Here is a 26057-nt window from a genome sequence, read left to right on the forward strand (position 1 = left end):
AAATGCATTGTCATAAATATACTTGGGTTGACAGCGTGGGACTCTCATATTGCTGCAAAAAGGCTTGAAACTCGCGGATGAGCTGGCTTAGTACTCACAAGAATGTCTCACGACACTCGATCGAATAATGCCTTCATACAGAAATGGTTCCGAAGAGGCACGAGCTCTGTGTACAGCTGTGGCGTTAAATAAACATGAGGGAGTATATGTTCTGTTCAACACTAATCACAGCGGCAGCACCCAACGCTCAGGAGCTGACAATGTCAGAGTATGATACCTCAGCTTGTATGAGGACGATCACGAGGATTCATGCAGTCCATACATAGTAGCTTGGAAGTAATTCGTATCATAGCGTCACCTACCGCTGCGAGTAGTTGATCTTCATGCGTCCTTCGTCCCCTGTACTCTGATCCGCTTCCGTCCAATGTCGTCCGCTACTCCTTCATGCTTTTCGTTAGAAGCATCATGCGTCAGCCACCACGGTGAGCAAGACTCCATATCAACTTCGGCTAAAAGAGAAATAAGCACCACAGTAGTGCTGTGAGCGTGAGATCTCGGCAATTACACCCCAATCTTCCCATACGATTCTGTCGGGTCGGCGGAAAGGATGTCTAGAGCTAGAGACCGTTATGTCTTCCTCGTTCTTGTCACGTTTTCTGAAATTTCAGCTGTGTAACATGACAGGACTGCCGAGTACTGCCGAGAGTTTCCCAATATTTCGATTGATCAAGATCTATCTTGATTCCAAATTTCGAGGAAAGGGGGGTCCTTTCGACCTAATCTCTTGCGTCAGGTGATTCGAAGCACCGCCTCTACCATTTCCCGACAATCTAAAGGTCTTTCGGTCGGAAAGTCAGTCCATTCTCGGGCATTCGAACCCCAAGGAATTGGGAAAGAGCCAATCGGATGACCAGATTCGAGACGGTCGGAACTTGGCCATGACAATAATCCAGTTCCGAGGCAGTGGGAGGTCCTTTATCTTCGTGACATGTGACGATAAGTGAGACACGTTGGATCTGAAACGAGGTTTGTCAAGCTTGATTTTCAAGGGTCAGAGAAAACTCTTATCAGCTTTGTGCATCTGTGAGAAAAGTTGATGTCAACCGTTACAAAGTTGTGAGACATTCTGTAGATATTGTAGGACTTGATGACAGTTGTGGGTCATGCTCCACCCCGACGGGCAGTTGGAAGTCTGCTGACCAACCTCTTTTGTCGTCGGGAAAAGGGAAACGGTCATCGTCTCTCTCGTTGGGGACACCAAGCAGGTCCTCTTTGTGTTCAGGTGGAATGTTCGACGGCAAGGATAGCCGATAACAAGAGGTCGTTTGACAAGGGATATAAACCCCTCTGAAATCGTATCTCCATTTCTCTTTCTCTTCTCTTCTTTCTTCACCAACAAAATATTCTTCGAAATCAGAACATAACTCACACATTCAACTCAACCCAACCAAACCAACTTATTCAACAATTCAAGATGTCGTCTTCCAACGATCAAGTTCAAATCACAGTGAGTCTTGGTCGAATTTCCTTCTCTCACTCTCACCTTTGAGCCCTATCCTCGCCGTCACCTCACCTTCCTCTTGCTCCATCCTTCCCCTACTCTACACTCTCCCTCGTTTTCACCGCTCTCGTTGCCATCTATCGCTCTCTCATCATCGTCAACGCCATCCGCTGACCCTCTCCTCTTCCACACAGTGCTTCGAGATTATCCGAGAGGAGAACGGCAAGCCCGTCATCGGTCCCAACCCTTACGACACCAAGCTCAAGATGGACGAGAAATTCCAGGTTCTCTTCGAGAACTGGTACAAGCACACCAACCCTTCGGCTCCCCTCAACAACTTCGAGTGAGTTTGAAAGTCTTTTTCTCCTCCTTCTTTCCTTCTCCTTTCTCTCCTCCTCATCGACCGCTCTTTCTGCGTCGTTTCCTCTACCTCGCTCGACCTTTTCTTCAAGTAGAACCAAGCTGACGAAACCTCCTCCCAGGTTCCTCTACTGGCCCCACGGCTTGGGTCACGGCAACCAATGCCAGCGACTCCAGGAGAACCAGGTAAGTCTGTTTCTTCTTCTTCCTTGTTGACTGTCAGTACACCACTGAACTGCTTTCCCTCTCAGACTCCCGAGGACGTCCACATGCGAGAGAGGGCCAAGATCTACGCCAAGCGCAAGGACCTCGACTGCGACGTCAACACCGAGCCCTCGACTTCCCTCATGGCTTAGGAGAAGAGCTCTGGATCATGGCTTCTTACTTTTGTAGTTAGCAAATTGATTAGTCTCCTGACGAGTTTTACGAAGTGATGACTTTTATGAATTTATGAATAGTCGATCACTTTGCGATCTTGCGAGATTCACTTTGTTCAGTGCTGATACCACTTACTTATCAAGAACAGTGCAACAGAGAGACTTGGTTGATGTTCGAGTACCGTCATGCCGTCGCTCTCTCAATCCTTCGCATCTAATATCAACTACCACTACCGTCGCTATGCTAAATAGCTCGCATGATTAAGCTTGGGGAACAGCGATGATCTTCCAGTTGGAAGAGAATTTGGGGAAGTCGGCGGGGGTCTGTGATCGCCACAACGGACGATTTCACGTCAGCTTCGACCATTCATTCATGCACCTTGCGTACAAAGAGGTGAGACAGGGAACAGAATCTGCATGCTTACCAACTTTCCCTTAATAGCGATTGGAGGACAATCAGGAGCCGAAATGAGGAAGCTATGTATACGGTCATAAAAAATGTTAATTAGTCATTTCACTCGTAGATCTGTTGTAATCTCTCCGAAAGAATGACGGTATGTGACTTTGCACTTACGTGTACTTGTGGAGGGTATCATCTCCTGGGTGGAATTGCTGGTGGACTTTGGAGAAAGCCTCGGTGAAAGGTGTATGAGCGTCAACCTCAATAGTGGTTTCGAACTCGGGTTGATCACGCTCGTGATCCCTGGTAGCTTCGATGAACTGAACAAAACAAAAAACAAGTCAGTTTGCGCGATCTCATCGTTTCGTCAGATCGTAAGGACGGAAATTAAGCATAACGGTATTTCGTGAACAAGCTAAGGGCTGGGGTGTCTGTCGCACGACTTGACAAGGGGATTATAGAGTATACTGACGTGAATTCGGTATTGCATCTTTGCTGTTTGTCTTTGTTGTCGTAAAGTCAAGTGATGTTATGTGTTGATTGATAAGTCAGAAGATAAATTTCGAAGGGTGGCCGAATGGACGAGCAAGTGAAACAACGGCCAACATATATATATATAGATTGAGGATAGTAGGGAAGGAACTAGCACCAACTAGTCAACAACAAATCAGATCCATCCAAAGACAGAAAACAGCGCCGCGGTACACAACGGCGTTAACCTTAACCGGTAGTCCGAGTCGGACTTGGGACTTGGGTAAAGGAAGAGGAGGCCCCTTTGAGGGGCTAATCGGATCTTGGGTGTTGCAAGACCCTGATTTGAGGAGAAGGGGAAGGGGAAGATGGACGATTGAGGCCTATTATACCATTAGGCGCTCAGACACACACCAGATAACACCTTACTTGGCAACAAGAAGTCTTGCATGCAAGTGGGCCACTATCGCAGAGAAAAAGGAAGATACCCGATTGTTTTTCTGTATGAGAATACAAATCCTAGAATTGTGGCAAAGTCGATTCTTACACTAATGGTAAAACCGCGAGTTTGAACATGTAAACGATCTGTACCCGTAGTCGCGTGTCGTGCCGGACAGTGACTGGCGTATGCTCCATGGGACTCGTGCTGGTTGACTCTTTGGTTCGTCAGTCGCGATTTGGAGAAGTGTCCTCGATTTGCGCCGTGGTCATGTTTGCGCTGCGAAAGCGGGGGGCAGGAAAGGGCGGCGGACAGCGGGCGGCGGGAATCTGGGAGGCTGAGTCATCGAGCTTTCATTGCCATAAAGTACCCCTGCGCCTGAGGTCGTGACTTTGTACCTCTCACACTCAATGGCCCACCCGTCATTGGTCACGAGGGCATCGGGAATCCATATCTGTGCTCGTCCGATTGTCGCGAGCGTAAGTTGTCCTTCATTGTCAAACGGAACCACAAGGTGGACTCGACGTCAATCCAATCGATCAGCCAGTCCAAGACCAAGCAAGTCTCCGAAAGTCGTCTGAATGATACTCTGCATACATGATGAGATCTGTCCCTATAAGTCTACAAAACGACGTCCGACGCGGCCTAAGCGGTGACAGCGAACTTTGAAGCAGCCTCATCGAAGAGCTTGGTCTTCTCTGCCAAGTCCGCCGCGAAGGGGTGTTGAGGTGCAGATGACGCGAGTTTCCTATTGAGACGAAGCAGATAATCAGGTTAGCTTCTTACGACTAGACCACTAGTCCCGCACAGGAAGACTCCACTTACTCTGCGAAACCTTCGACACCTAACGAAGTGCCAACTGACAGGACATCACCATCCTGAGCCCCGCCTTCACGTTGTGTCGCTTCGATGATATCGGCCTTGGCCTCGTCGACGTGGCCGAGGAGGAGGTGGGCGGCTGCATGCGAGGCGAGGACAGGTGCTGTTCGACCACCGGGCAGTTGGTACAGTTCTTCGTAGAAGTAGTACGATTGGTGAAGTGGTCGGGATCCCTGTGGCAGCGGAGTACAATCAGCACATTGTAGCGAAGAGTATGACTAAATCGCACAACGACGTTCGACGTTTGGGCAGACGATGCGACAACTTCTAGGAGAACACCATCACTTACAGTCTTCAGTCCAATCCACGCCTCCATCGCCTGGATCAACAACGAATCATTCCCAATCTTCTTTGCGGCGGCGTAAGTAGATTGAGCGAGATCTTTTCGGTCGAGCGAGAGCAGGAGCTGAACAAGGAGGGCGATGCTGGCGAGTGAGCGAGGCAAGGATTAGCAAGTCTCTCATTGATCACTTCTCGCCCATAGCACCGGCATGGCTCGATGTCAAAGCAGATTGGTCATTCCTTCTAAGCTCCACTTCACCTGCACTACCTAGGAACCAAAAATCCTGTCCTCACTCTCTTAGGATCCATGTCCTCAATCCGATCACATCGACCCCTCTGCGAAAGACGAAAGAACTCACCATTCCAAATCCGTCTTTGCCACACCTTCCGTCAAAGTAGCCACAGCCTCTTCATTCTCCCCTTCTAGGACAAACACACTCCCCGCAATGACTCTCACAAACTTCTCTTCGTCCTCGTCTTCCCCACCTTCGCACTCAAGTACCAAATCTCTCACTTCTTCAACTTTGGTCTCCTTGTCTTCGTTGGAAGAGAGGTATGATGCGAAAGCCGAGACGGCACGGGCTGAAAGTGGTGGTGAGGGGAGAGCGAGGAATGGCGCAAGGATAGATTGGGCAGAAGAAGGAGCGGACGGGGAGAGAGCGAGGTGCGATCGGGCAATGTAGATTGCACGATGGAGAGGGGTGGAGTCGGAGGAATCTGATGATGGTGTATGAGGGTGAGAGGAGGCTTCGGAGATACAGGCTGAGAGAAGAGTATGCACGTCAGCCAAGGACATCAAACGTGGTGACGGCAGCATTGCAAAGACGACATTTAAGGCTGTTCGACTGTGTAACAGGGCGTGCTGACCATACATACCTTTGTAGGAAGCTAAATCGCAAAAGAGACAATCAGTACAATCCCCCAAACGATCAACGACTCCAACCACTGACCCTGGTAGAAAAGCTGCTTGACGTTGTATAAAGGGTCTGCTTCCATCTTATCGTGCTACTTCTGGTCCGTTCAGTGGTAATATAGGAGTAAAGTCGTCTACCAAAGCTTGTTGTCCGAAAATCCCAGTACAAGTGCAAGTTGTTACAACGCGACGAGACAGAGCGAGAGCGAGTGGATTCATTGTGACGTGGTGAACGATCCACGCGAATGTGGCACTTTTCAACACCTAACTCCCCGAAAACAAAATCGGTGTCCTTATGACGGAGCAGAGATACGGAATGACTTCTCTGTCAAAGCATAGTATTGAGGAACGATGTGAAACTTATAGAGTATGATATAATACATCTCAACGAGACACCTGGTTACTAAAATTGCTCGATATCAAGAAAGAATAGATATGATATTATGTCACTCAAGCCGACAAGTCACCGTCTCACACCGTTCGCACTACTGTCCGTCCACCTTGAACTTGCCCTTCAAATTCCCATCAATCGTCGCCTCTCTCTCACCACCCTTCAACCCGTCCAGCTGCTCATCGGCATGTTCTTCCACTCGTGGCCACATGGCATGTCTGAAAAAGTTGTCCGGGTCCACTACGGCTTTGAGCGCCTTGAGACGGTCGTAGTTCTGCTGCCCGTAGACGCCTATCACGTCTTCCAGTTTTGAAGATTGCAAGAACTACCAAAAGAAAGCAAAAGTCATAAGCGGGATGAACGCAGGGAGTGCACGCCCAGGTGAAACACTCACACAAGGTAACGGTCCGCCAGGCGAGTTGGGACTGATGACCTCGTTGATCCAATCTTCAGCTGTCGTGACACATCTTGTATCTTCCTCAGGAGCCTCTGTGTGACTCCATTGATGCAGTGCCGCTACTGTGAACGAGACCTCTCGATGGGTCGAGGGGAAACAGGAGTCCTTCACTTCGGACGCAGCACCACCACCAGTGTATTCGAATAGCCAAGCTGAGAGTGGCGGATGTCAGCACGAAGCTGTAGGGTGACAACAAAAGCAATACTTACTGCAGCCATCGGGAACAGAGTTGAACCGTCTACAAGTCTCATCGATGACCTCGTCACTCAAACTCTTGAGCATGTTACTCTTGATGAACCTGCACCGGCAGTCAGCTTCTGCGTCGATACTCACCCAAAGCATTACTCACCACTTTTTACCATAACCACCTTTCAACACCTCCTCGACCGCTAACTGTTGTCTTTCAAATCTTCGCTCTGAGAAATCTTGGAAGAGCGATCTTCCACCTTCCCAACTACTGATTGCTTGGATGTAGTTATCACCCTCGGCTCTGCTACCCGAGAAACATAGCTGGAAAACGACGATCGCAGGTGCACCGGGTGGTCCGGCTGTCATGATGATATTGGTGTACACGGTTCTTGGTGATCCTTTAACACAATCTCGAACGTGTCGAAGGAGTGACGGTGTCGAGTTGTGATCGAAAAGACTGGGTGGCGAGACTTCGTTAGCTCGGGATTCAACTAAGTGGCTCGGATAGTACTCACTAGATCAAGTTACCCGCGTAGACGCTTGGGAGGTAGAACGCTTTCGCCCGTAATCTTGTGACAACACCGATTACAGCTCCTGCTCCTCGTATAGCCCACCAAACTTCTTCTGGATCCTCTTCGTCTTTCCAATCGCCTCCTTTCGCTCCGCCTTGTCCAACCCAGACGATTCGTCCATCCGCGAGAACCATCTCCGCTTCCACAACGTTGTCCATCGCCATTCCATGTTTCCTACCGATGAAACCGAATCCACCGGAGATGAACTGCCCTGAACCTACAGGGAAAGCGGAGGTCGGCACATGGAATGCACCGTATGGTGATGCTGCAGTCGCTGCATCCAATTGTTTAGAATTGGTCCCTGCACCGAACGTGACCAGGGTGTAAGGGGGAGGATCTGGATTTGTGTTGAGCACAAGATGCTGTGATGAGCCGGAGAAGGATGGTTGGAATCCAGGCGAAAATGTATTTGTAGATGTGGATGTCGCACCAAACGTCGTCGGGACGAATGGGAAAGCGCTCGTAGGGGTTTGAGAGGGGTTGACATAGGTGACTCTGGGCGCACGGTATGACGACGGACCAGCCTCGGAAAGCATTGAGCTGTCGTTGGATGGCGATTTGGTTGTCTCCGAGCCAAGGTACGAGGTCGCAGGGGTGCTGAACGAGCCCTCGTACTGACTGCTCGAGCCATGTTGACTTCCGCTGCCACTACCACTCCGGCTTCCGCTCCCGCTGCCACGCCCACTACCACTAGCACTGCCACTGCCACTTCCGTCCGGTGTGCTGCTCTTACGAGACAACTCTGCGCCTTCTCCAATCATGTCGAGTTGGCCAGACGTTCGATCACCGGTCATCTTCCGTCTACCTCTTGATCCATCACTGTTCGCACGATCAGACGAGGCGGAATCATCGTTCCAAGCGTCCACAGCTGATCGTTTCATACCCGATCCGGAGGAACTAATATGTGTGTCCGCAAGGGATGGACGTCTGGTAGGGTCTTCTGGGATATGATCAACTCGAAGACGTTCGAAAGATTCTTGAAGACTCGGTAAATCGGGATTGGGTGGCGAAATCGAAACGTCGTTCATAAGTACGAGATCCAAGATGACGTGACCGGCAACCTATCAGGAATGGGTCAGTATTGCTGTCGATGTTTCATATTTAAGTATAGTGAATGACTCACACTCCAACCATGTACTCCATTACCACCACCCTTTACACTTAATTCGAGGTTGTGTTGACGACAGAAGATTACGGTTCTAAAGGGAGAATATCAACATTGGTCAGACTTGACGGACAATCCACATGTGGTACTCACTTGCTGACATCCCTAGCGTTCGTTGACTTGACCAGTGCCAGTGCGTGCGTCTTCACGGCACCATTGAAAATGGTCGCAGCGTCCGAGAACCTAAAGTTACAGCGAAGATATCGTCAGTTTTCACTATTCTACATGATGCATCAACACTGACCCGGCATCATGTCGACCTAGCACCTGAGGTCCCTTGATACCATCTCCACTCGGCGTAGTACCATTCTTGCCAACTACTACTTCTTTCAACTTGGTGACCAATTGGTCTTCAGACAAGTGAGACGGGATCGGACCGGGTGAACGAGCAAAGTGAGGATACGGTTTGACGATGTTGTTTTTGGTGAAGCTGACTGCTTCGGCGGGAGGGGGAGGGTTAGGACAGAGAGTATCAATGGTCATGATGATGTTGATGCTACCGCTATCTGATTATACTTGAGCAGTGATCGGTTGAAGAGTGGATGGTCGAACCGTCTGTGAATGATGATGTTGTGCGGGGAGTCACGATTACCCTCGTACGGATGCTACGCTATTTCAGCAATCTAGCTCCGTTGGAAGGTGTTGAAGTAGTGATAGTTCTGCACGATGTGATTTGGATGTTGTTATCGGAGGACGACTTTGATTCGAAGTGACGACAAGGTCGGGCGGAGCGAAGGATTCAATTCAGTGCGGATCAAATGGCGATTTATTGAAGGATATTGATCGAACGGCGAAAGTATCGGTGGTCGGTCAGGTCGGTCCTATCCTCGATCCAAAGTGAAGAGTACGAGTACGTTCACTCTTTCAGTCTAACGAGAACGAGAACGTGGAATGTTTCCAATGCAGAGAAGAAGGATGGGGGGGAGAAAAAGGAGTCGGAGTCGTTTTCTGTTTTTCGTTCTTTCGGCAAGGGTTTAGCGGAATGACTTTGTTGGGAAAACGGGTGACAGCCTGTTTGTGTTTGATGGTCGGAGTGAGTGTATAGATAGATAGATGGATAGATGGATACAGCAAGGGTATTGGTTTGTTTGTGTGTAGGTATTGGACGAACGCCTCTGCTGCAAAGTGATTTGACTTGATTCCCGTGGATTGAAAGAGAGAACGATCTGCTGGTATTTTCATTCCCATACGAGTAGTATTACCATTTTCATCTTTGGGATAACGTCACTCCACCGTACAGTCGAGCAGAGTGGTGATCCACCCACCCACCCACCCAACACTCACCCAAGTGGTAATCCGGATTCGGCACAAGGTCTGGGTTTTTTTTCCCTTTGGGCTTCTGCATAAAATGACGTCTGGCTCATTACACGATTTCCTCGGCTATCGTCTCTTTACATCCCCATAACCTATGCGATTGCACGAAGAAGGGTAGTACGACGGGTCATTCAGTTGATACATGCATGGAAGGAATTCCTTAGACACGAAATGAAAAAAAAGTACATGTGCATGAGAGGGACAAGACGGTGAATCAGAGTATAGGGAAAACGCAAAAGTGAATCAAAAGCCTTTCCTCCCCTTCCCCCTCCCCTCTCCGTGCCCATGCTTTCCCGGTTCTACGCCTCCCCCTTGCAGCTCATGCCGATCAGTCAACTGGAATCATTGCATTCAATCAATTCGTTTCTCCCCTTGCGCTTCCCTGACGATGTACATCGAGGCCAGAATGCACATCATCCGCATGTATTGCTTGCCAACTCGTATGCTTCCGGGTCTATCACTACCTAGTCCCAACCTTTATGTACTCCCCGCGGTGACAACGACTAGTGGGAATCACCCTCAATATGCATACGTATTTACATACAAAGCAATCGGTGGTGCCTCTGCTTATTGGCGAGCGAGAGGCCCAGAGTATGGCAGACAGGACAGCTGCCTGTAGCTGGCTGTCGTCATCATCATCAGCTGGGAACTGTTTTTTCATTTAACTTGCTAAACCTTCCAATGGACGTCACACGTACTTTGTCATATTACTCATCCTCATTCTACGCCATTGCGGACATTGAGGTGCTTTACCAGAGCAGAGCACCCAATAGTGATATCATGTACGCAGCCAAGACAGGGAAAACAAGCGGCGTCTGACAGAAGAATGATACTGTATCTGCATGTTCCAAACACCTAAACCACCTGCCAACTCAACGAGCATCTAGCTCTTCTCCTCATAATGACTAAATGATCGATAACTTGACCCTCTTTCTCCTTTGAGTGGGATCCAAACAGAATAGCAAACCCTTCGTTCCTTCTTCCAACTTGCTGGGAATTGCGCACTACCAACTCCATTCTTCTAGTAACATGCACTCGTCACCTCGCCTATGCGTCCATTTCTCTACTCATCATCCCCTTTGCTTGCAGCCTTACGTTTCGCAGCTGCAACCGCCTCTTCTGCTTCTTTCTGGTTATCGATCCATCGGAAAGTCGTTGGAGGGTATTTGGTCGTCGAGGCGGCATCGGCATCGGCGAACCAAAAGACTAGTCCGGGGGAACTGAAAATCACGCATTCAGATCGGAACACGTACTTATCACGCTAAAGAACACAGCTACTCACGCAGGTCGTACTCGAGAACAAGGGAGACCAATCTCAGGCTCATCAAGAATAGAATGCAACATCTCTGCCTTTTCACCGCCAGTCACCACAAAGACCGCTCGATAGCAATGTGTCAAGACAGGTAATCTGATTGATATCGACTAACATCAGTCCGCATTCGAAACCGACGACCGACAACATCTCACTCACGTCATGGTGATTCTTCTCTTGGGACCTCTTGGCGCATCGTCAATATAACTGACCCAAGCGTCCTTCTCCGTCAAAATGTCATGCCTAGGGAACAGACTCGCCGTCTCACCGTCTGTACCCATTCCCAATAACATCAGGTCGAATGTGGGGTATCGAGCGGCGTTGGATTTGGCGAAATGGTCGATGAGTTGTTTCTCGTACTGATCTGCCAATTCTTCGAGGTCGTCAATTAATGAAGGGTCGATGGTGTGGATCTGATTCTTAGGGATGGGCACATGGGAGAGGAAAGAGACGATATTGGAGTGGTAGTTGGAGTCTTCTGATTCGAGCGGGACAGCAGCTTCGTCGCAAAAGAATACCTCCCTGTATGGGATGAAGGTCAGCAGCGGGCGCGAAGACGAGGGAAATTGTGGGTGAGAGAGGAAGAGAGGGGTTGACGATGCGGGACCACCGGTACCGCCGATGCACAAATCACTCACCACTTGTCCCATTGAACGTTCTCCTGTCCAACTAATCCTCTCAAATTCGCAGCCAACGTTCCTCTCGAAAGGGCGATGGTGAACTTTCCTCTCTTCTCCACTGCATCTCTCTGCGCCTTGACGACGAAGTTGGCGAGTGAGTCTGAGCAGTTGCAGTCATATCAAGTCAGCTTGGCCACGGGAAGAGGGAAAGAGGTCAGTGCACGACTCACCCACGAGGACGTCGGTGGTGTTGAAGCTGTAGAACACGGGAGGAGCAGGAGGTTGAGGAGGCATGTTGATGTGTATTTGGTGAGAGGGATGTCTAGGGGTGGTTTGGCTATTGGGTTGTATAGATCGATGGTGAAATGGGTCTGGCCAACGTAGTTCAGAAACGGAGAACTCGGGCAACGCTTTATTGAACCAACAAGCGGTTGCAGTGGTAGTTAGAAAGTGCTATGCGTATTGCTTCCGTTGGTCTGGAAAGCTGGTTGATATGTGATCTTGTTCACGCTTGTGGTGTCGTTTGACGAGTATCAAAGTGTGGTACTGGGGAGATGTTATTGCCAAGTTGAAAGGGATGCTTGGATACAAACGGTAGGTGGCAAAAATACAGCGACTGATGCGTGAGAATGGTATCCCCCTTTAGCCGAGTGATTGGGTGACTTGAGTTGAATGAGCTAGCGCAGCTGGATGGAACTGGGGTGTTGTTTCGGAGAGATAACGAGGCCACGGGGGTTGGGCGTGGGATTGGCGTGCACAGCAACTAGGGTCGGTAAAGCGATTGGCCGAGTGTTTAGTGTGTGTATATAACGTGGTGGAAGTGAGTTATGTCTGATTGACTGTAGTTGATTTAGGAGCGATAATGACTGACTGTAAGACCATAAGCAGACAGTAGCAGTAATTGCAGCGATTGCGATATGGGAAGAGCGGAACTCTCAGCTGCACAGAGAGGGACATGACATGACAAGGGAGTAGATGCAATAGACCAGGTGACGTACTAAATCGCTCATTAGGCTTCTAATTACTACAAGCGGTAATACGACGATACTCGTAGGATTTAGCCGCCGCTTTGTCGGGAGGTTATGAGATCTTTCGAGCAGTTTACTTGGTTGAAATCTCGACTCTCGTATTGGGTGGACGAGGACCACATACTGTACAATCAGATCAATAGATCAACAACAACACATCATAATTGACTGAAAGAGTGGTCCACATCGCTCAAGACTCATTGTTATCTCGATTGCCAGCAGTCAACTCTCTTAGCATGTCGTTTGGTCGATGGATAAAGTGAGCATTGAGCTCGTCTCCTGACTTCACCACCTCCACTTTGGTCCGATCTCGAGCTGATATTGTGCTGCTCTGCAAGGTTCGCGACGTGGTCAGTAGTATGTAAGTGTACAACTACCATTCGCCCTCACGAGAGGGTCCAGTAGCATGGCCAGGCCGAAGTTTGCAAGCGCACTTTGTTGGTAGCTGGAGCTGATCGATGTTCATTTTTATCGTTTCGTAGCGATCGGTGGAGGTATTGCCTTGATGCGAGGTGAGTTGAGCGTGTTTTGAATTGCGTTTGTGTAGGTGTATACTCACTTTGTGATTTGATTTCATATAGCAACGGTACCCAACGAGAAAGAGTTGTACAATGTTAGTACCTCGCAGTAGACCCAACAAGCTCGTACCCTTCGTCAAATGTTACGCAGGCTATTTGCCGCTTGCGATTGCTCTCATCCCATCCCATCATCTGAATACTGCTCTTGCTTCCCTTCCTGTTTGACGAAACGACTGAAACGACCGCAAGGGTATAATGCACGATTAAGCAGAGCTGACACTCAAACATTGGATGCAGAAATTATCGCCCGAGTTGAAACAGGAGATGGACAAGATTGTTCGTCAACGAGAAGGAAGCGCAACGATGAAAGATCGGATATTGGTGGGTTTGTTCTCTTACTTTCATAGCGTAGACAACTGATTGCTGACATGACCCTTGTCAACCTTACCTTCCATCGTAATCGCTCCACAATCCTTTACTTACATTCAATTGATTACCTTGTTTGTTACCTTGTCAAATCAATTTTTCTTCCTCCTCCCACAATCGTATATCCCACCTCGACTCGACAGGCCGCCGGTGAGAAAGACGAGATCGTATGGGGAGATCAACAAAAGCCAGAAAGACCAACAGGTAATCGGCGGTGGTGATGGAAACTGTCGTACCGATGATGGACGATTCTCGATGGGGAGAAGAGCTGTTTCTGTCTGTCTGTCTGGATAGAGCAATGAGAGGGAAAGATAGGACTTGATCGGAAACGAGGACCGAGGAACGAGGACCCATTACTGCTCGTGGCGAGCTGGGCGCATACTTCGTATTATGCGAGGACTGGACCAGGAAGAGACAAGAGGACAAGTTGGGCCATTGCTAGCATTTTCACATATCGGCTGTAATCATATCACGATGCACATTTCATACACAGATCATACACCGCAAGCATCGAAGCACGGGCGGTTGCCATGATACGATATGTTAGTTGGGAGAGACGGATCATTAATCAAGTCGAAGTGGCCAAGCGCACGAACGTCGATAAGAACTGTCAACGAAGACGTACAAAAGCTTGAGCTTCCTTGGCTGCTGAAACGGATATATATGCATAGTTATGACAACATGGTTCTATGTGTCTGTAAAAGTCTAGATCGACGCCGAGCACCGCACTCGCCTAGTGGACATATCCTTTCCCCATTTTCCTACTTATCCACCCTTCCTTCCCCAAACCACCAGATACCCCCTCTCGCCATCCCCTCTCTCCACCTTCCACCCTTCTTTTTCTAGTCTAGCAGCGACGGCAGGACCCAACACCCCTCTATTCCCTACACTATGTCTCCCGACTCCCGTGACGATGACGAGATGTCCATCTCTTTCCGAACCATATCTCTCGTTTCTCCTTTCTTTCTCGCTACTCCACCAAGATTGACTCGCCTCCGAAGCCAATGTCGTCGCTTCGTTGACCGTCAAATGATGTAGATCGATCGTACGACTTCTGTCCCCGCTTCCATGTATCGTCGTCCCATTCACCGAAGGATGGTTTTGGTGCGATTGAACAGAGTGTTGGAGTTGTGAATCAATCACCATTCTGGCAGCTTGTAATTCCCATTCTCTAGCACGTCGACCCGCTTCTCGAGCTTGTTCCGCATAATGTCCAGCCACCACACCTTTTGCCAAACGTCCATTCGTACCAGCAAGTTTGAAAGATCGTCCTGCTGCTCGTATAGCAGATTCTCTCTTCTGCCTCTCTCCTTGCGCTTGAGCAAGACAATCTTCGATCGTTGTGCCAGACATCTTTGCACGTCCAGAAAGCATTAATGAGCTCGAGGCGGAACTCGACGCGAGGTCCGAAGCGTTCGTCGCGTCGTGTGGGATCATTCCGCGGTAATAGGTGGGGATGTGCGATTGGTTCTTCCGCGGTGGCGGTCGAGCATGACTAACCGTTCGCCAATTCTGGACATGTACCTGAGGTATATCGCCCTTCTTCCGTCGTGGCGAAGATGGTGTCGAAGCTTGTCCAAAGGCGTCCATCGCTGTAGGATGTGATGCTGCAGATGGAGCGGCTCTCGATCCAGGTACTGTCCGTTCAGCCTCTTTTCTCTCTGGCTCCTTCTTCTTCTTACGCGTGACTTTACCCGGTAATGTTGGAACTGATTCATCGACCGGCGCAGTGGGTGGGAGTGTCGGTGACGCCGGCGCAAAGGTTGTATTTGTAAGAACGATCGGGGAGCCTACAGGCGTTGTCGTTCCCACCGAACTGATTCCCGATCGCCCACTGGGAACCGCAAACTCCGGTCTTTCTTGGAAGAAATCGTCATCCCCAGGCCAATGACTGATCTCGGCCAACAAATCCATCAGATCCATGACCGTTGCCACGTCTTCTCCGGCGACGTTCACGCATATCTCCAAGTCCTTTTCTGCGTCTCGTCTGCTCCCCCCTTCCAAGGTGAAGCCGTACACATCCTCGAGAACGGAGCGAGAGATGACCTCCGCTTCTTCCGTATTGGGAGACTTCTTCGCGGGCAGGGAGACAAGAGCCGCTCGTACTGCAGTGTAAGCAGAGTGATATGCTGGTGCGTGGAGGTATGACAGGAAGTGATTAGGCGAATGAGGTGGTAGAAGCTCAGCTAGATAGGAGGAAAGCGACGAGACAGTGTGCCAAGCATTAGGTGAGGGACCGTGCGTTACGCCTTTGCCTTTGCGAGAGGCCCCACCACGCGAAGGACTCCGTTCTACCGAAGCTGATCGAGACGAAGGTCGAGAAGTTGCTGGTGTGGCTTTCCGCTGTAGGGTGTCGACAAGTGGGATTGTGCGAGTTTCCTTTTTGCGTGATTTCCGGGAACTCTTGCTTCCAACTGAGGACGAACGGGATAGAGGTGATGGAGAGAGTAGAAGCGAGTCTTCTAGTCGAGGAGCGTTGAGTGAAGGTGGAGACTTGTTCTTGGGTTTGGGTTTGGACACTTCCCATGTCTCTCCGTTCGCCAAAGCTGTTTCTTCACCAGGCCAATATCCATGTTCTTCGACATCACGGATGAGCTCAAGGGATAGAAGATGGTCGATTGATGCTTGTAAGGAGATCTCCGAGGACAAGGCGGTACGTATCGTATCATCGGGACTGAACAGGGATGACGGTCATCAGCCATCGCATCTAGGAGTATTTAGACGAAAATGTTCTGCTTTTCTGGACATGAGAAGACAGCACTTACACAGCAGGGAAGAGTGATTTCAGCAGTTCCAACTCCGTATCAAACCCCTCTCCTTCATCCACTTCGCTAGGCGAGCCTCTACTTCCTTTCCCAGTACCAGACTTTTCACTTGTCGCACTCCCGTTTCCAGTTCCTGATTTCGTACTGGTTCTACTTCCTGTCCCAGTCGTCTTGCTCGATGATTTCTTACCCTTCTTCCTGATTTCACTAGCACTAGCACTGCTCCTACTATCTAATGTCGTGACGCTCTCCAACTTGCTCGCCAACTCGTCTATCCCTACCGCACTGCCAGTGCCGGAAACGCTCGTACTTTCCGTCCAAGATCCAGGAGCAGGAGACAGTGAGCCATCCTGATTATCGTCAAGGTCGGGCACGAGGGTAGCTTCTAGTATACCGAGTTGCTCTTTGATTGCGGGGAGATGTGTAGGGAGTGAAGAAGGAGGATAGTCGGACAAGAGGGCTATGATCAATGGTGGATCGATTAGAGGGTGATCGGCCTGTGTGTGTGTGAAGAGAGGAGTAGTATTATCAGCATCTTGCTCAAATAGAGAATGGTGGGGCGGGGACGCACGGCAAGTACGGCAGCAAGAGCAGAAGGGTCTATAGGTTCTTCCATTTTGATCTGGGCAGATTGGGAGTCAAGTTGACCGTTGCGCGCGTCTCGATGATGAGTAGAGGAAGTCGATCGGAAATTTCAGAAATCGATATAGGAGGTAGTGTTTTTTATAAATCTATTCGACGTAACATAAAGGAAAAAGGTTCAAGGGTATGAGAAATATGGCTCGGCAAGAAATACAATGTAAAGTAATCGTAGGAGCGATGCATGAAGTAGATCGGTCTGATGATGATGGACTGGACTTTGCCTCAACTCAAGTAACTTCCACCAAACGTCATTTCATTTCAACGAGATCGTCCTCGACACATGTCACGTGATTTTGTCACTTTATTTGCACGATAAGATTTCTGCAGAAAAGTCGACCACAGACACAATCTTGTTGCTTCAACTCAAACAGCGTATATCACATCAGACCACCAATACTCGTCTTGATCATTCATATATCCCACTCATACGAGGTACTTTCAAATACTGCCTCTACCTCAAAGCGAGAGAAAGTCTCAGAACGCAAACAACATGCCTCGAGTCGCTAAACCTACAAAACCGCGCCATGATCCTCTCCATGTCGAGATTGAAGGAGATAGTCATGTTCGTCAATTCGGAAAGGGACCAAAGGCAGGGAAGAGGAGCAAGCGTAATGATGAGGAAGATTTAGATGAGCCTGTGAGTTGAGGTCATCCCTTTGTGTCTGTAGTTACGAGCGAAATCTGGAAAAATGGATACGGGAGCTGAGGCTGACGCTGCTATTGGAACGTATCTAGAAAGCGGAAGATGCTCGGATGTCCAAGAAGATCTTGGATCTGGCTAGAGATCAACAGGATGAGATCGCTCGAGAGAATGGAGATGATATGTGGGAGGATGAGGATGACGAAGACCAGGCCGAGCCGTGAGTCCTTTGCCACCGAAAAGCTTCTGGTCCTTCCCCATCATCGAGAACGAAGAGCTGAATGGCCGTTTTGTAGATCACGACGACCACGAGAGATCGCCCAAATACCTTCAGATGATGAAGGGTCCGACGAGGAGTTTGAGGATGGTGATGTCTCAGGTGAAGAATATGCAGAGCTCGAGATCGACCCGGCGGATCATGCGACACTCGATGCGTTGAATCAGAACAACAACGCAGGTGCTACATCTGGTGCGGATGCGGGTGTCGGTGCGGCTGCGCACGAAGCGGGAAACGAAGAACCTAGGACATTGGCGGATATCATCTTTAGTAAGATGCAAGGTGGAGCAGTGAGCAAAGGACTCGAGGATGAGGGTGAGTTGTCTCAAGCTCAATTCGGGTTCATCGGAGCTGATGAGGTGTATGTGAAGACGAAGGTCCTCCTGATCCCAGAAAAGGCTTGAACCCCAAAGTCATCGAGGTGTACACAAAGTGGGTACCTGATCAACATGTGATAGTGTATCTTCAGTCGCTTATTCGATTCGTTTTCGCAGAGTCGGCTTCCTCCTCTCTCGATACAAATCTGGACCTCTCCCCAAAGCTCTCAAAATCCTGCCTTCCCTTCCCCACTGGGCTCAACTGCTTGCTCTTACAAAACCCACCGAATGGACACCACACTCCACTTTCGCCTGTACCAAGATCTTTGTGTCCAACTTGAAACCTACAGAAGTTCGAGTCTTCCTCGAGGGTGTGCTGCTCGACAAGTGTCGAGAGGATATGAGGATGAATGGGGGCAAGTTGAATGTTCATCTGTACGAGGCGTTGAAGAAGGGTCTGTATAAGCCAGCTGCTTTCTTCAAGGGAATCTTGTTCCCTCTCTGCGAGGTGAGTAGGGTGTCTTGTGCGCCCGATGTGCTGTTATCGAGGCGGAAGCTGATGTGGTTTTTCGAGTAGACCGCTTGTACACTGAAAGAGGCTGCTATCGTCGCTTCTGTCCTATCAAAGGTTTCCGTTCCCGTCCTCCACTCTGCCGCTGCTCTTCTTCGTCTCGCCTCGATGGACTACTCAGGTGGGTTTGCTTGTACCCCCAGCAGGAACAGCATATACTGACCAAATGGTCCACTTCAGGCCCCAACTCCCTCTTCATCCGAATCCTGCTCGACAAGAAGTACGCCTTGCCTTACAAGGTCGTCGACGCTCTTGTCTTCCACTACATCAGACTCGCCAACTCTCCCAGAAGTAAGACAGGCGAGGACAAGCTGCCCGTATTATGGCATCAGAGTTTGCTCGTCTTCGTGCAGAGGTAAGCAGAGCTTCACAAACCAATCAGGACAAGGCATAAATTGACGATCACACTTGCTCGCAGATACGGATCAGACTTGACGCAAGATCAAAAGGACGCTCTTCTCGATGTCATCAGATCAAGACCTCACCCCACGATCAGCTCGGAGATCAGAAGGGAGATTGTCAACTCTGTCGAGAGAGGCGCGCCTAGACCAGAGGACAATGAGGATGTGATGATGCGATGAGGGTTGGGGGAGTCTGCTGCATTGTATGCATTGGCTTATCATATGCAGTACCGTGTCACTTCTCGTTATGATGTTGTCACACCACGTCCATCTCTCGGTATGCCTCGTCGTGGTCTGCTGCATCGAGGTGGTGGTATGGCATCATAGTAGTAATATACGTACATCTTACAAGTCCCCGTGCGTAAGATGGGTCAAAAGAAATCACAGGAATCACGTGATACTGGTTATAATATTCGTGTTTTATTACCTATAATGGTCATGTTCATGTTTTGGTTGATATTTCCTAACACGACGCGCTTTCACTGTACCAATTCCTCGAATATACCCGCTTCACTCCCCCCCTCGCATCGTATTCTTCATATAACCCCCTCACCCCCCTCGTTTCCTAATTTATCTCTTCACCTCACCAAGTAACACTTCTTCCCGCTATATCAAATCAACCTTTTTTCGTGTCTATCAACCACTTTTATTAATCAACAATGCCTCGTGAGTGCATACGTTTTGGAGATACAATCTCAGGTGGAGGTTGTTTACAACAACCGTCCCTACCTTCATCGTGGTGATACTACACCGACGCGGGAGGAAGAAGGGGTATTGAGAGTAGCGATGAAAATATGAATGAATCAGTACTGACCTTGAAACTCATTTTCTCTTCGAATCGTCGTAGCCAAGAAGAGTGAGTGATACATTCCTCTGATACTCATAGACATGTCTCGGAATAGTTGGGATATGCATATCCACTCTATCCTCAAGAGAGACTAACCAGCCACCTTATGTCGATCCGGGCGCGTCTAAGAGCTCAAAAGCTGACGTGACCTCTCCTTCTCTTCCTTCCTTACTCCTCTACTTCTCCTGCTCTTCCCTCCTGCCCTCTTCTCATTCATGTCTCCTCACCTCGCTCGCACATCCTCACCCCGCAGCCACCGACTCCAAGGCCACCGGCAAGAAGAAGGGTACCGGCAAGCCCTCCGCCTAGTGAGTTGTCTTCCTCGTCGCGCCCTTTTCTTCTTCTTCTCGATATTCCAGAAGCTCCTTCACGCCCAGCCCTAGCAGATACACCTTACGTGCATCCATCATAATCTAACTCTCAGGCTGACTCGTCCTTCCTTCAGTAACGAGTACATGAAGGTCCAACTCGCCAAGCTCAAGGCTGACAACGAGAAGAGCGGCAAGACCAACGACCACAAGGTGGGTTCCATTATATTTTCCCCTCGATTATAGTATTTTCGAGCTGACAGATTACCCACGTCCACAGGACAACTTCAAGAAGGTCGCCGAGTCCTGGAAGACTGCGTGAGTTGGCCCATTGGAACTTAGATTTGACATCCAACTGACCATCACCCCCTTACAGCCCCGAGAACCCCGTTAGTGCTCTTTCCTTCGTGATATGTTCCAGGATTTGCGATTCCGGATCAGGCGGACGTCGCATATTTGGCGGTTTCTTGTCAACAGATACTAACGATACCCTTTATTTTGCCTTTCGCAGAAGAACAAGAAGTAAATACCCCTCCCGTTTTCCTTCAAGATTCTCTTCCCGGGCTTTCGGATGATACCTCGTCAAGGTGTGAGGATGGAGGTGATATGACTTTTGTAGTGTTGAAAAAGTTGTTTGGTTGTATATGCGATGCATCGTCGTTGCAGTCAAGTGCTAGTGCTAGTGATTTAATTGACATGCTTAAGCGATATGATGTGATGTGGTGCGGTGTAGTGGTGGTTATTGGTGGATGTGGGGCCAATAGTGGGATCTCAGGGTAAATTAATAAAAATGTCATGACGTGAGGAGCACGGAGCTTACTAGTGGAAAAACTGCTCCGCATCAACCGGGGCAGCTCTTAACAACGAGGAAAATCTTGTGGTGGTTAACAAATGCAACAATAGATACTGTAGAAAGATAGTCCTCTCTCGTCACTTTCTCTGATACTTTCTGCTTCTCCTGGTCAAAGGTGTTATTATCGTTTAGCTCTTGCGTCACATCCACACAGACCTGTCTTCTCATTTCTTTTGCATTGCGCGCGTCCACTCTATCTCCACATTTTGCCACAGCGCTCCGATCGTTCAGCTCGGACCATCGCGTCGACGACAAGCAGCAAAGATCCACGCGTTAAAGGGTACATAATAGAGAGAAGCTTGTTCTTCTTCTTTTCGTTGTCTCTTTCTCCATCCCTCTTCGTCTTGCCTTTCGACCACATCGACAGTCATGTCCAACTATCCTCACTCGGCTTCGATCGCCTCGTCTCTCTCCACCTCCCCCTATGGTAAGTTATGTATTTCTGTGCTTCTCCGCCTGTGATTTCAGGAGAGCTGCGCCCATACTGACTTGCACTCTCCCTCTGCTGCGTCACTAGCGGTCGCATCAAACCTGGAAAATTTGATCAACCGTTCACGAACTCATCCTCATCCTCGACGACCATCCGAGATCGATCATTCTCCTTTACTCCAAGCACATGATCATCCCGAACCTTCTCCCACGCTCGATGAGACAGGAACTTACAGTCCTAGTCACTCTGGCGCCGCTGCTCGAAGACGACAATCGGCTGGACTGAATCTCGTCAATCCTCCTCGGGTTGGGACTATCCAAGAAGCTTCTTATGAAGAACCGCTCATCTTTCAAGATGACGAGGATAACCAAGCCGAGACAGGGACGGACGAGCGAAGTGGTTTATTGGATCAACAATGGTCAAGACGGAATTCCAGGACGTCAAGAAGATCATACGGTGCGACCAGTGCACCGCTTGTAGGTGGCGGTGGTGGTGGAAGGCTGAGGAGAGTTTCGGTCGAAGGGATGACTCCAGCAGGGAGAGTTGGGAATAGTCGTTCGAGATCAAAGGCTAGAACACCACCGAGACGTGAAGGCGTTCATATGCGTCGTGCGGACAAAGAGGGTCTGGAATCACCAGAACCACCACGTGGAGGACCCGACTCAACAGATGACGACGAAGTCGACGATACATCTTCAAGAAGAGGAAGACAAGTGGATTCCAGACCATTGTCGACGAGAACTTCCTCCCCTTACAGCTCAACCCATCATATTCACCATGGTGGAGCAGCTTCGAATCGACGACAAAGCATGACAGCGAGGATGGCCGACGACTCCTCAGGCGATGAAGGTGGTGATGTGGCCAGAGGTCTGGTAGCTGCTGGTGGAGGAGCGATGTTTGGTGGAAAAGCAGGGTTGGGCATGACTCCCGCTGCGGGCACAGTGATGGATTTAGATCCCGTTGAAGAGTTGGATGCGCAGGATTTAGAATTGCCAGTAGCTCAGGATGGTACAGAAGTACGAGTTTGGACAGAGGCTTTGAGGGTGAGTCGCACCAAGTCATTGGCGGTATTATAGTGACTGACCTTTTGGGTAGGCCGAGTTCCCGATCATCTTGTATTCCTCGCTACCCATCTTTGCTACCCAAGTGGCGGAGTGGTCCTTGGTTCTAGCCTCGATCATCTCAATAGGTCATCTCGGTACTACGGATCTGGCTGCGTCGTCGTGAGTCTTCCTCTTTCTCGTCCAGCGGAGAAGATCTGGCAACTGACTCGTAGCCACAGCCTCGCGTCAATGACAGCTTCGGTCACCTGTTACTCTATTCTACAAGGACTTTGTACGGCTCGTAAGTCTTCTGAGGTATGGTCGTTGTCGGAAAGCAAGCGATACTGATTACCCTTGCCTCGCAGTTGACACACTTCTGCCCGCTGCATGGACGTCATCCGACCCTTCTCGAGTGGGTCTATGGACACAGAGAATGTAAGTGGGATGCAGGGTTTCTTCTTCTTGTTTCTGTGATTTTAGTCATGCTAACCTGTACTTGTCCAGGGGTGTTGTCTTGGTGGTTTCGATGGTAAGTTGAACTAGAAATGTTGTCAATGTCACGTAGACGCTCATCTCCCACGCAGATTCCCATGTTCGTGGTGTGGTGGAACATTCAAGGTATCCTCGTCACTTTGGGTCAAGGTTCGTCAGCTGTCGTCTTCATGGTTTCTTCACGTTGAAGCTGACATGTGCTACAGATCCAATCGTTGCTCAAAGAGCTGGGTTGTACCTCCGGTGGATGTCAATTGGTATTCCAGGATACGGAGGGAACATCTTGGTGAAAAAGTGAGCACAATTGTCATGCGTCAAAAGCCGAGCTGATGTTTCGTTACAACCAAGGTACCTCCAAGCTCAAAATCTCATGAAGGTGCCTACCTACACGCTCTTCTTTGTCGCACCTCTCAACTTGGTCTTCAACTGGCTCTTCGTATGTTGCGTCTCGACGTATTATCCTGCCATTATGACTAATTATTGTTGCAGGTTTGGGGACCTAAGGCGTGCAGACTTGGATTTGTCGGTGGGGCGCTCGCAACCTCGTTGAGCTACAACCTTGCCGTGAGTTTTGCGTTCACCTGTCTGTCCTCAGTCCTAACCACTTCTGCAGTTCATGATATCGACCGGATGGGTACTCCTTTACGGTCCCCGGGTGGCGTTCCATCCCTTCCAGCTCAAACATGCGTTCTCGAAACTCGGCACAGTCACCTCGTTAGGTTTAGCGGGTACCATCATGGTGTGTATAGCCTACTTTTCTACTCTTCTAGTCATCTCTAACGTGACTTGCTCGCTCAGCTTTCGTCCGAATGGTGGGCTTGGGAAGCCTGTGCTCTTGCCGCATCTCTGCTTGGTCCTACAAATCTTGCCGCACAATCGGTCCTCCTCTCCACTGCATCGACATTCTACCAAGTCCCAGCTAGTTTAGGTATCGCTTCGGCTGTGCGAGTTGGGAATCTACTTGGAGCAGGAAGGGGGTGGGAAGCGAAATGGGCTAGTAGGGCTTGTCTGTTCTTGAGCGTGACCTTTGCTTTCATCAACAGGTGCGTGTAGTCGTGATGGCTGTGACGGTAGCGAATCTGACAGATTGCTGGGATTGCAGTTTGATCCTGCTGATCTTCAGGAAGAATTGGGGATATCTGTTCAACGATGACCCGGATGTCGTCCACTTGGTCGCGGAGATCATGCCCTACATCGCGTTGTTCCAAGTAAGTGCGCTCGGGGATTGGCTAACGAGAATGATTCCAGCAGCTGATGATGTGTGTGCAAAAGATCGCCGACGGTGTAGCCGCGACCGCCGGATCTGTCCTTCGATCTCTCGGTCTCCACACAACAGGTGCACTCATTAACCTCACTTCATACTACATCATCGGACTTCCCTTCGGAATCTGGTTGACTTTCCAACCCAACCTCCATCTCGGTCTGATCGGTCTTTGGATAGGACTCAGTGTCGCTCTTGCATATGCGAGTATACTAGAGTTCGTCATGGTTTGGCGAGCGAACTGGGTGAGAGCGGTGGAGAGAGTTAGAGAGAGACTCGGTTTGCCTGCGCATGGTCAGGTTGGGGAGGATGGGAAATGGGATGGAGACGGGCAGATCAGGTCGGACGACGATGACGAGGAGAGCGATGATAGGGATAGACGGGTGTAGAACTGCTTGGCAGTTCGCGATAAGCAAAAGGATGGATGTCGTTTGTGGTATTTTGGCGGGATGGGGTCAAACGAGTAATTAACGAATCAGCATGATATGCATGTCTTGTCTATCATTAGCTTAGTGCTGCACAGCCCAGATATATCCGCAATGGATAACAGTCCCGATCGATCCCGTCCACCTTGGTCGTTTCCGCACTTTACTTCTTGGCAACGTGATGAGGCTTGCATCTGATAGTAGTATTTGGTTGGGTCGATGTTCGATGTCAAGGAATGGTCGATGTTTAGGTTGAAGATCTAACGGGATCATGATCCCGATTTATGATGAACGGGGTTGCTCGCAACGGACGGATGGATACGTATGTTATATGCATACTCTCTTTCATGCCCAGATTTCTATTTCAGGTGAGTGCATTTGCTTGATCTCAGATCGGTACGTCTGCATCTGCAATTGCCAGAGATGATTGCTTTCCTAAAAGTGAGTACTCTACTGTCCATCTTGTCGGACTGCAAGTGAGTAGGTCTAGGTCGATGTACGATGTCCAAGCACAACCATCCTCTCTTCCATTCTCTACACCCTTCCAAGATAGAGAGCGCGATGAAACTTGCCCAGTACAGCACCTACGGGAAATGAGAGTGGATGATGTATCTCCTTGATGTACTCCTTCCGACCGGGATGTTTTGAATTGCGCATTCCTTTCCGCATTCCGATACGACGTACTTCCTTCCTGGGAGTCTAGGCTGTCTCCTTGTCAACTTCTGTCCCCCTAGCCCTTGACAAGCTCATGGAGGCAGACATCGGTCGGAGTGGGCGGTCTTTTGCATGCATTCATAGTGGTCGTTGTGGGTCGAACGTATGATACTAACATGGTCATGTCATCGCAACACACTGTTATCGTGCATGTGAGAAATGAAGTCACTCGCGTTGCGCCGTCTGACGCAAGCAAGGCATGGTTATAGAGGTATGTGGGAATTGTAGGTTGGTGCCTGTTTCTCGGCATCTCATGTTGTTGTTTTCCTTTCTCAATTGGGAGATGATGATGGGGACTGAATAGAACAGGACGATATCTCGGCACCGTGCTCTACCCGTATTCGCATGTTTTTGTATCCGCAATAGTATTAGTAGTAGTAGTACCGTAATCAACCCTATCACAGCCCGCCGGTTGTGAAATTTGTAGCTTATCGTCCACCAGGCAGGACATCTCAGA

General features: G+C 49.5%; 9 protein-coding genes across 9 annotated transcripts; 4 read left to right on the forward strand and 5 right to left on the reverse strand.

The window, feature by feature from the left end:
• Positions 1-1474: 1474 nt before the first annotated feature.
• CI109_102978 (uncharacterized protein) lies at positions 1475-2217 on the forward strand (the record flags this gene model as incomplete). Its single annotated transcript, XM_032001363.1, has 4 exons — positions 1475-1507; positions 1696-1844; positions 1984-2047; positions 2113-2217. The coding sequence occupies 4 exons, from the start codon at positions 1475-1477 to the stop codon at positions 2215-2217; spliced, it is 351 nt and encodes a 116-aa protein (XP_031864253.1).
• A 282-nt stretch (positions 2218-2499) lies between these two features.
• On the reverse strand, positions 2500-3128 carry CI109_102979 (uncharacterized protein; the record flags this gene model as incomplete). Its single annotated transcript, XM_032001364.1, has 4 exons — positions 2500-2562; positions 2664-2715; positions 2813-2958; positions 3111-3128. The coding sequence occupies 4 exons, from the start codon at positions 3126-3128 to the stop codon at positions 2500-2502; spliced, it is 279 nt and encodes a 92-aa protein (XP_031864254.1).
• A 1065-nt stretch (positions 3129-4193) lies between these two features.
• On the reverse strand, positions 4194-5705 carry CI109_102980 (uncharacterized protein; the record flags this gene model as incomplete). Its single annotated transcript, XM_032001365.1, has 6 exons — positions 4194-4296; positions 4374-4600; positions 4717-4852; positions 5069-5471; positions 5586-5597; positions 5660-5705. The coding sequence occupies 6 exons, from the start codon at positions 5703-5705 to the stop codon at positions 4194-4196; spliced, it is 927 nt and encodes a 308-aa protein (XP_031864255.1).
• Positions 5706-6107: 402 nt separating this feature from the next.
• Positions 6108-8879, reverse strand: CI109_102981 (uncharacterized protein; the record flags this gene model as incomplete). The annotated part of the gene is made up of 8 exons (XM_032001366.1): positions 6108-6338; positions 6408-6622; positions 6680-6768; positions 6820-7116; positions 7175-8292; positions 8355-8430; positions 8490-8579; positions 8641-8879. 8 exons carry the CDS (start codon positions 8877-8879, stop codon positions 6108-6110), a joined length of 2355 nt encoding a protein of 784 aa, XP_031864256.1.
• A 1894-nt stretch (positions 8880-10773) lies between these two features.
• On the reverse strand, positions 10774-11936 carry CI109_102982 (6-phosphogluconolactonase; the record flags this gene model as incomplete). The annotated part of the gene is made up of 5 exons (XM_032001367.1): positions 10774-10930; positions 10993-11118; positions 11182-11544; positions 11661-11802; positions 11873-11936. The coding sequence occupies 5 exons, from the start codon at positions 11934-11936 to the stop codon at positions 10774-10776; spliced, it is 852 nt and encodes a 283-aa protein (XP_031864257.1).
• A 2443-nt stretch (positions 11937-14379) lies between these two features.
• Positions 14380-16995, reverse strand: CI109_102983 (uncharacterized protein; the record flags this gene model as incomplete). Its single annotated transcript, XM_032001368.1, has 3 exons — positions 14380-16288; positions 16380-16876; positions 16951-16995. 3 exons carry the CDS (start codon positions 16993-16995, stop codon positions 14380-14382), a joined length of 2451 nt encoding a protein of 816 aa, XP_031864258.1.
• A 516-nt stretch (positions 16996-17511) lies between these two features.
• Positions 17512-19407, forward strand: CI109_102984 (uncharacterized protein; the record flags this gene model as incomplete). Its single annotated transcript, XM_032001369.2, has 8 exons — positions 17512-17658; positions 17757-17881; positions 17958-18253; positions 18310-18370; positions 18433-18763; positions 18833-18947; positions 19007-19181; positions 19245-19407. The coding sequence occupies 8 exons, from the start codon at positions 17512-17514 to the stop codon at positions 19405-19407; spliced, it is 1413 nt and encodes a 470-aa protein (XP_031864259.2).
• Positions 19408-19886: 479 nt separating this feature from the next.
• Positions 19887-20908, forward strand: CI109_102985 (uncharacterized protein; the record flags this gene model as incomplete). The annotated part of the gene is made up of 7 exons (XM_065967220.1): positions 19887-19893; positions 20075-20083; positions 20130-20382; positions 20520-20595; positions 20663-20700; positions 20759-20771; positions 20894-20908. 7 exons carry the CDS (start codon positions 19887-19889, stop codon positions 20906-20908), a joined length of 411 nt encoding a protein of 136 aa, XP_065823292.1.
• Positions 20909-21604: 696 nt separating this feature from the next.
• On the forward strand, positions 21605-24850 carry CI109_102986 (uncharacterized protein; the record flags this gene model as incomplete). Its single annotated transcript, XM_032001370.1, has 14 exons — positions 21605-21662; positions 21753-22708; positions 22761-22888; positions 22948-23009; positions 23074-23143; positions 23213-23237; positions 23293-23350; positions 23407-23494; positions 23549-23636; positions 23690-23764; positions 23814-23939; positions 23999-24243; positions 24303-24408; positions 24473-24850. 14 exons carry the CDS (start codon positions 21605-21607, stop codon positions 24848-24850), a joined length of 2463 nt encoding a protein of 820 aa, XP_031864260.1.
• Positions 24851-26057: the final 1207 nt, after the last annotated feature.

The sequence above is a fragment of the Kwoniella shandongensis genome, chromosome 5 (assembly GCF_008629635.2).
Source record: "Kwoniella shandongensis chromosome 5, complete sequence".
NCBI lineage: Eukaryota > Fungi > Basidiomycota > Tremellomycetes > Tremellales > Cryptococcaceae > Kwoniella > Kwoniella shandongensis.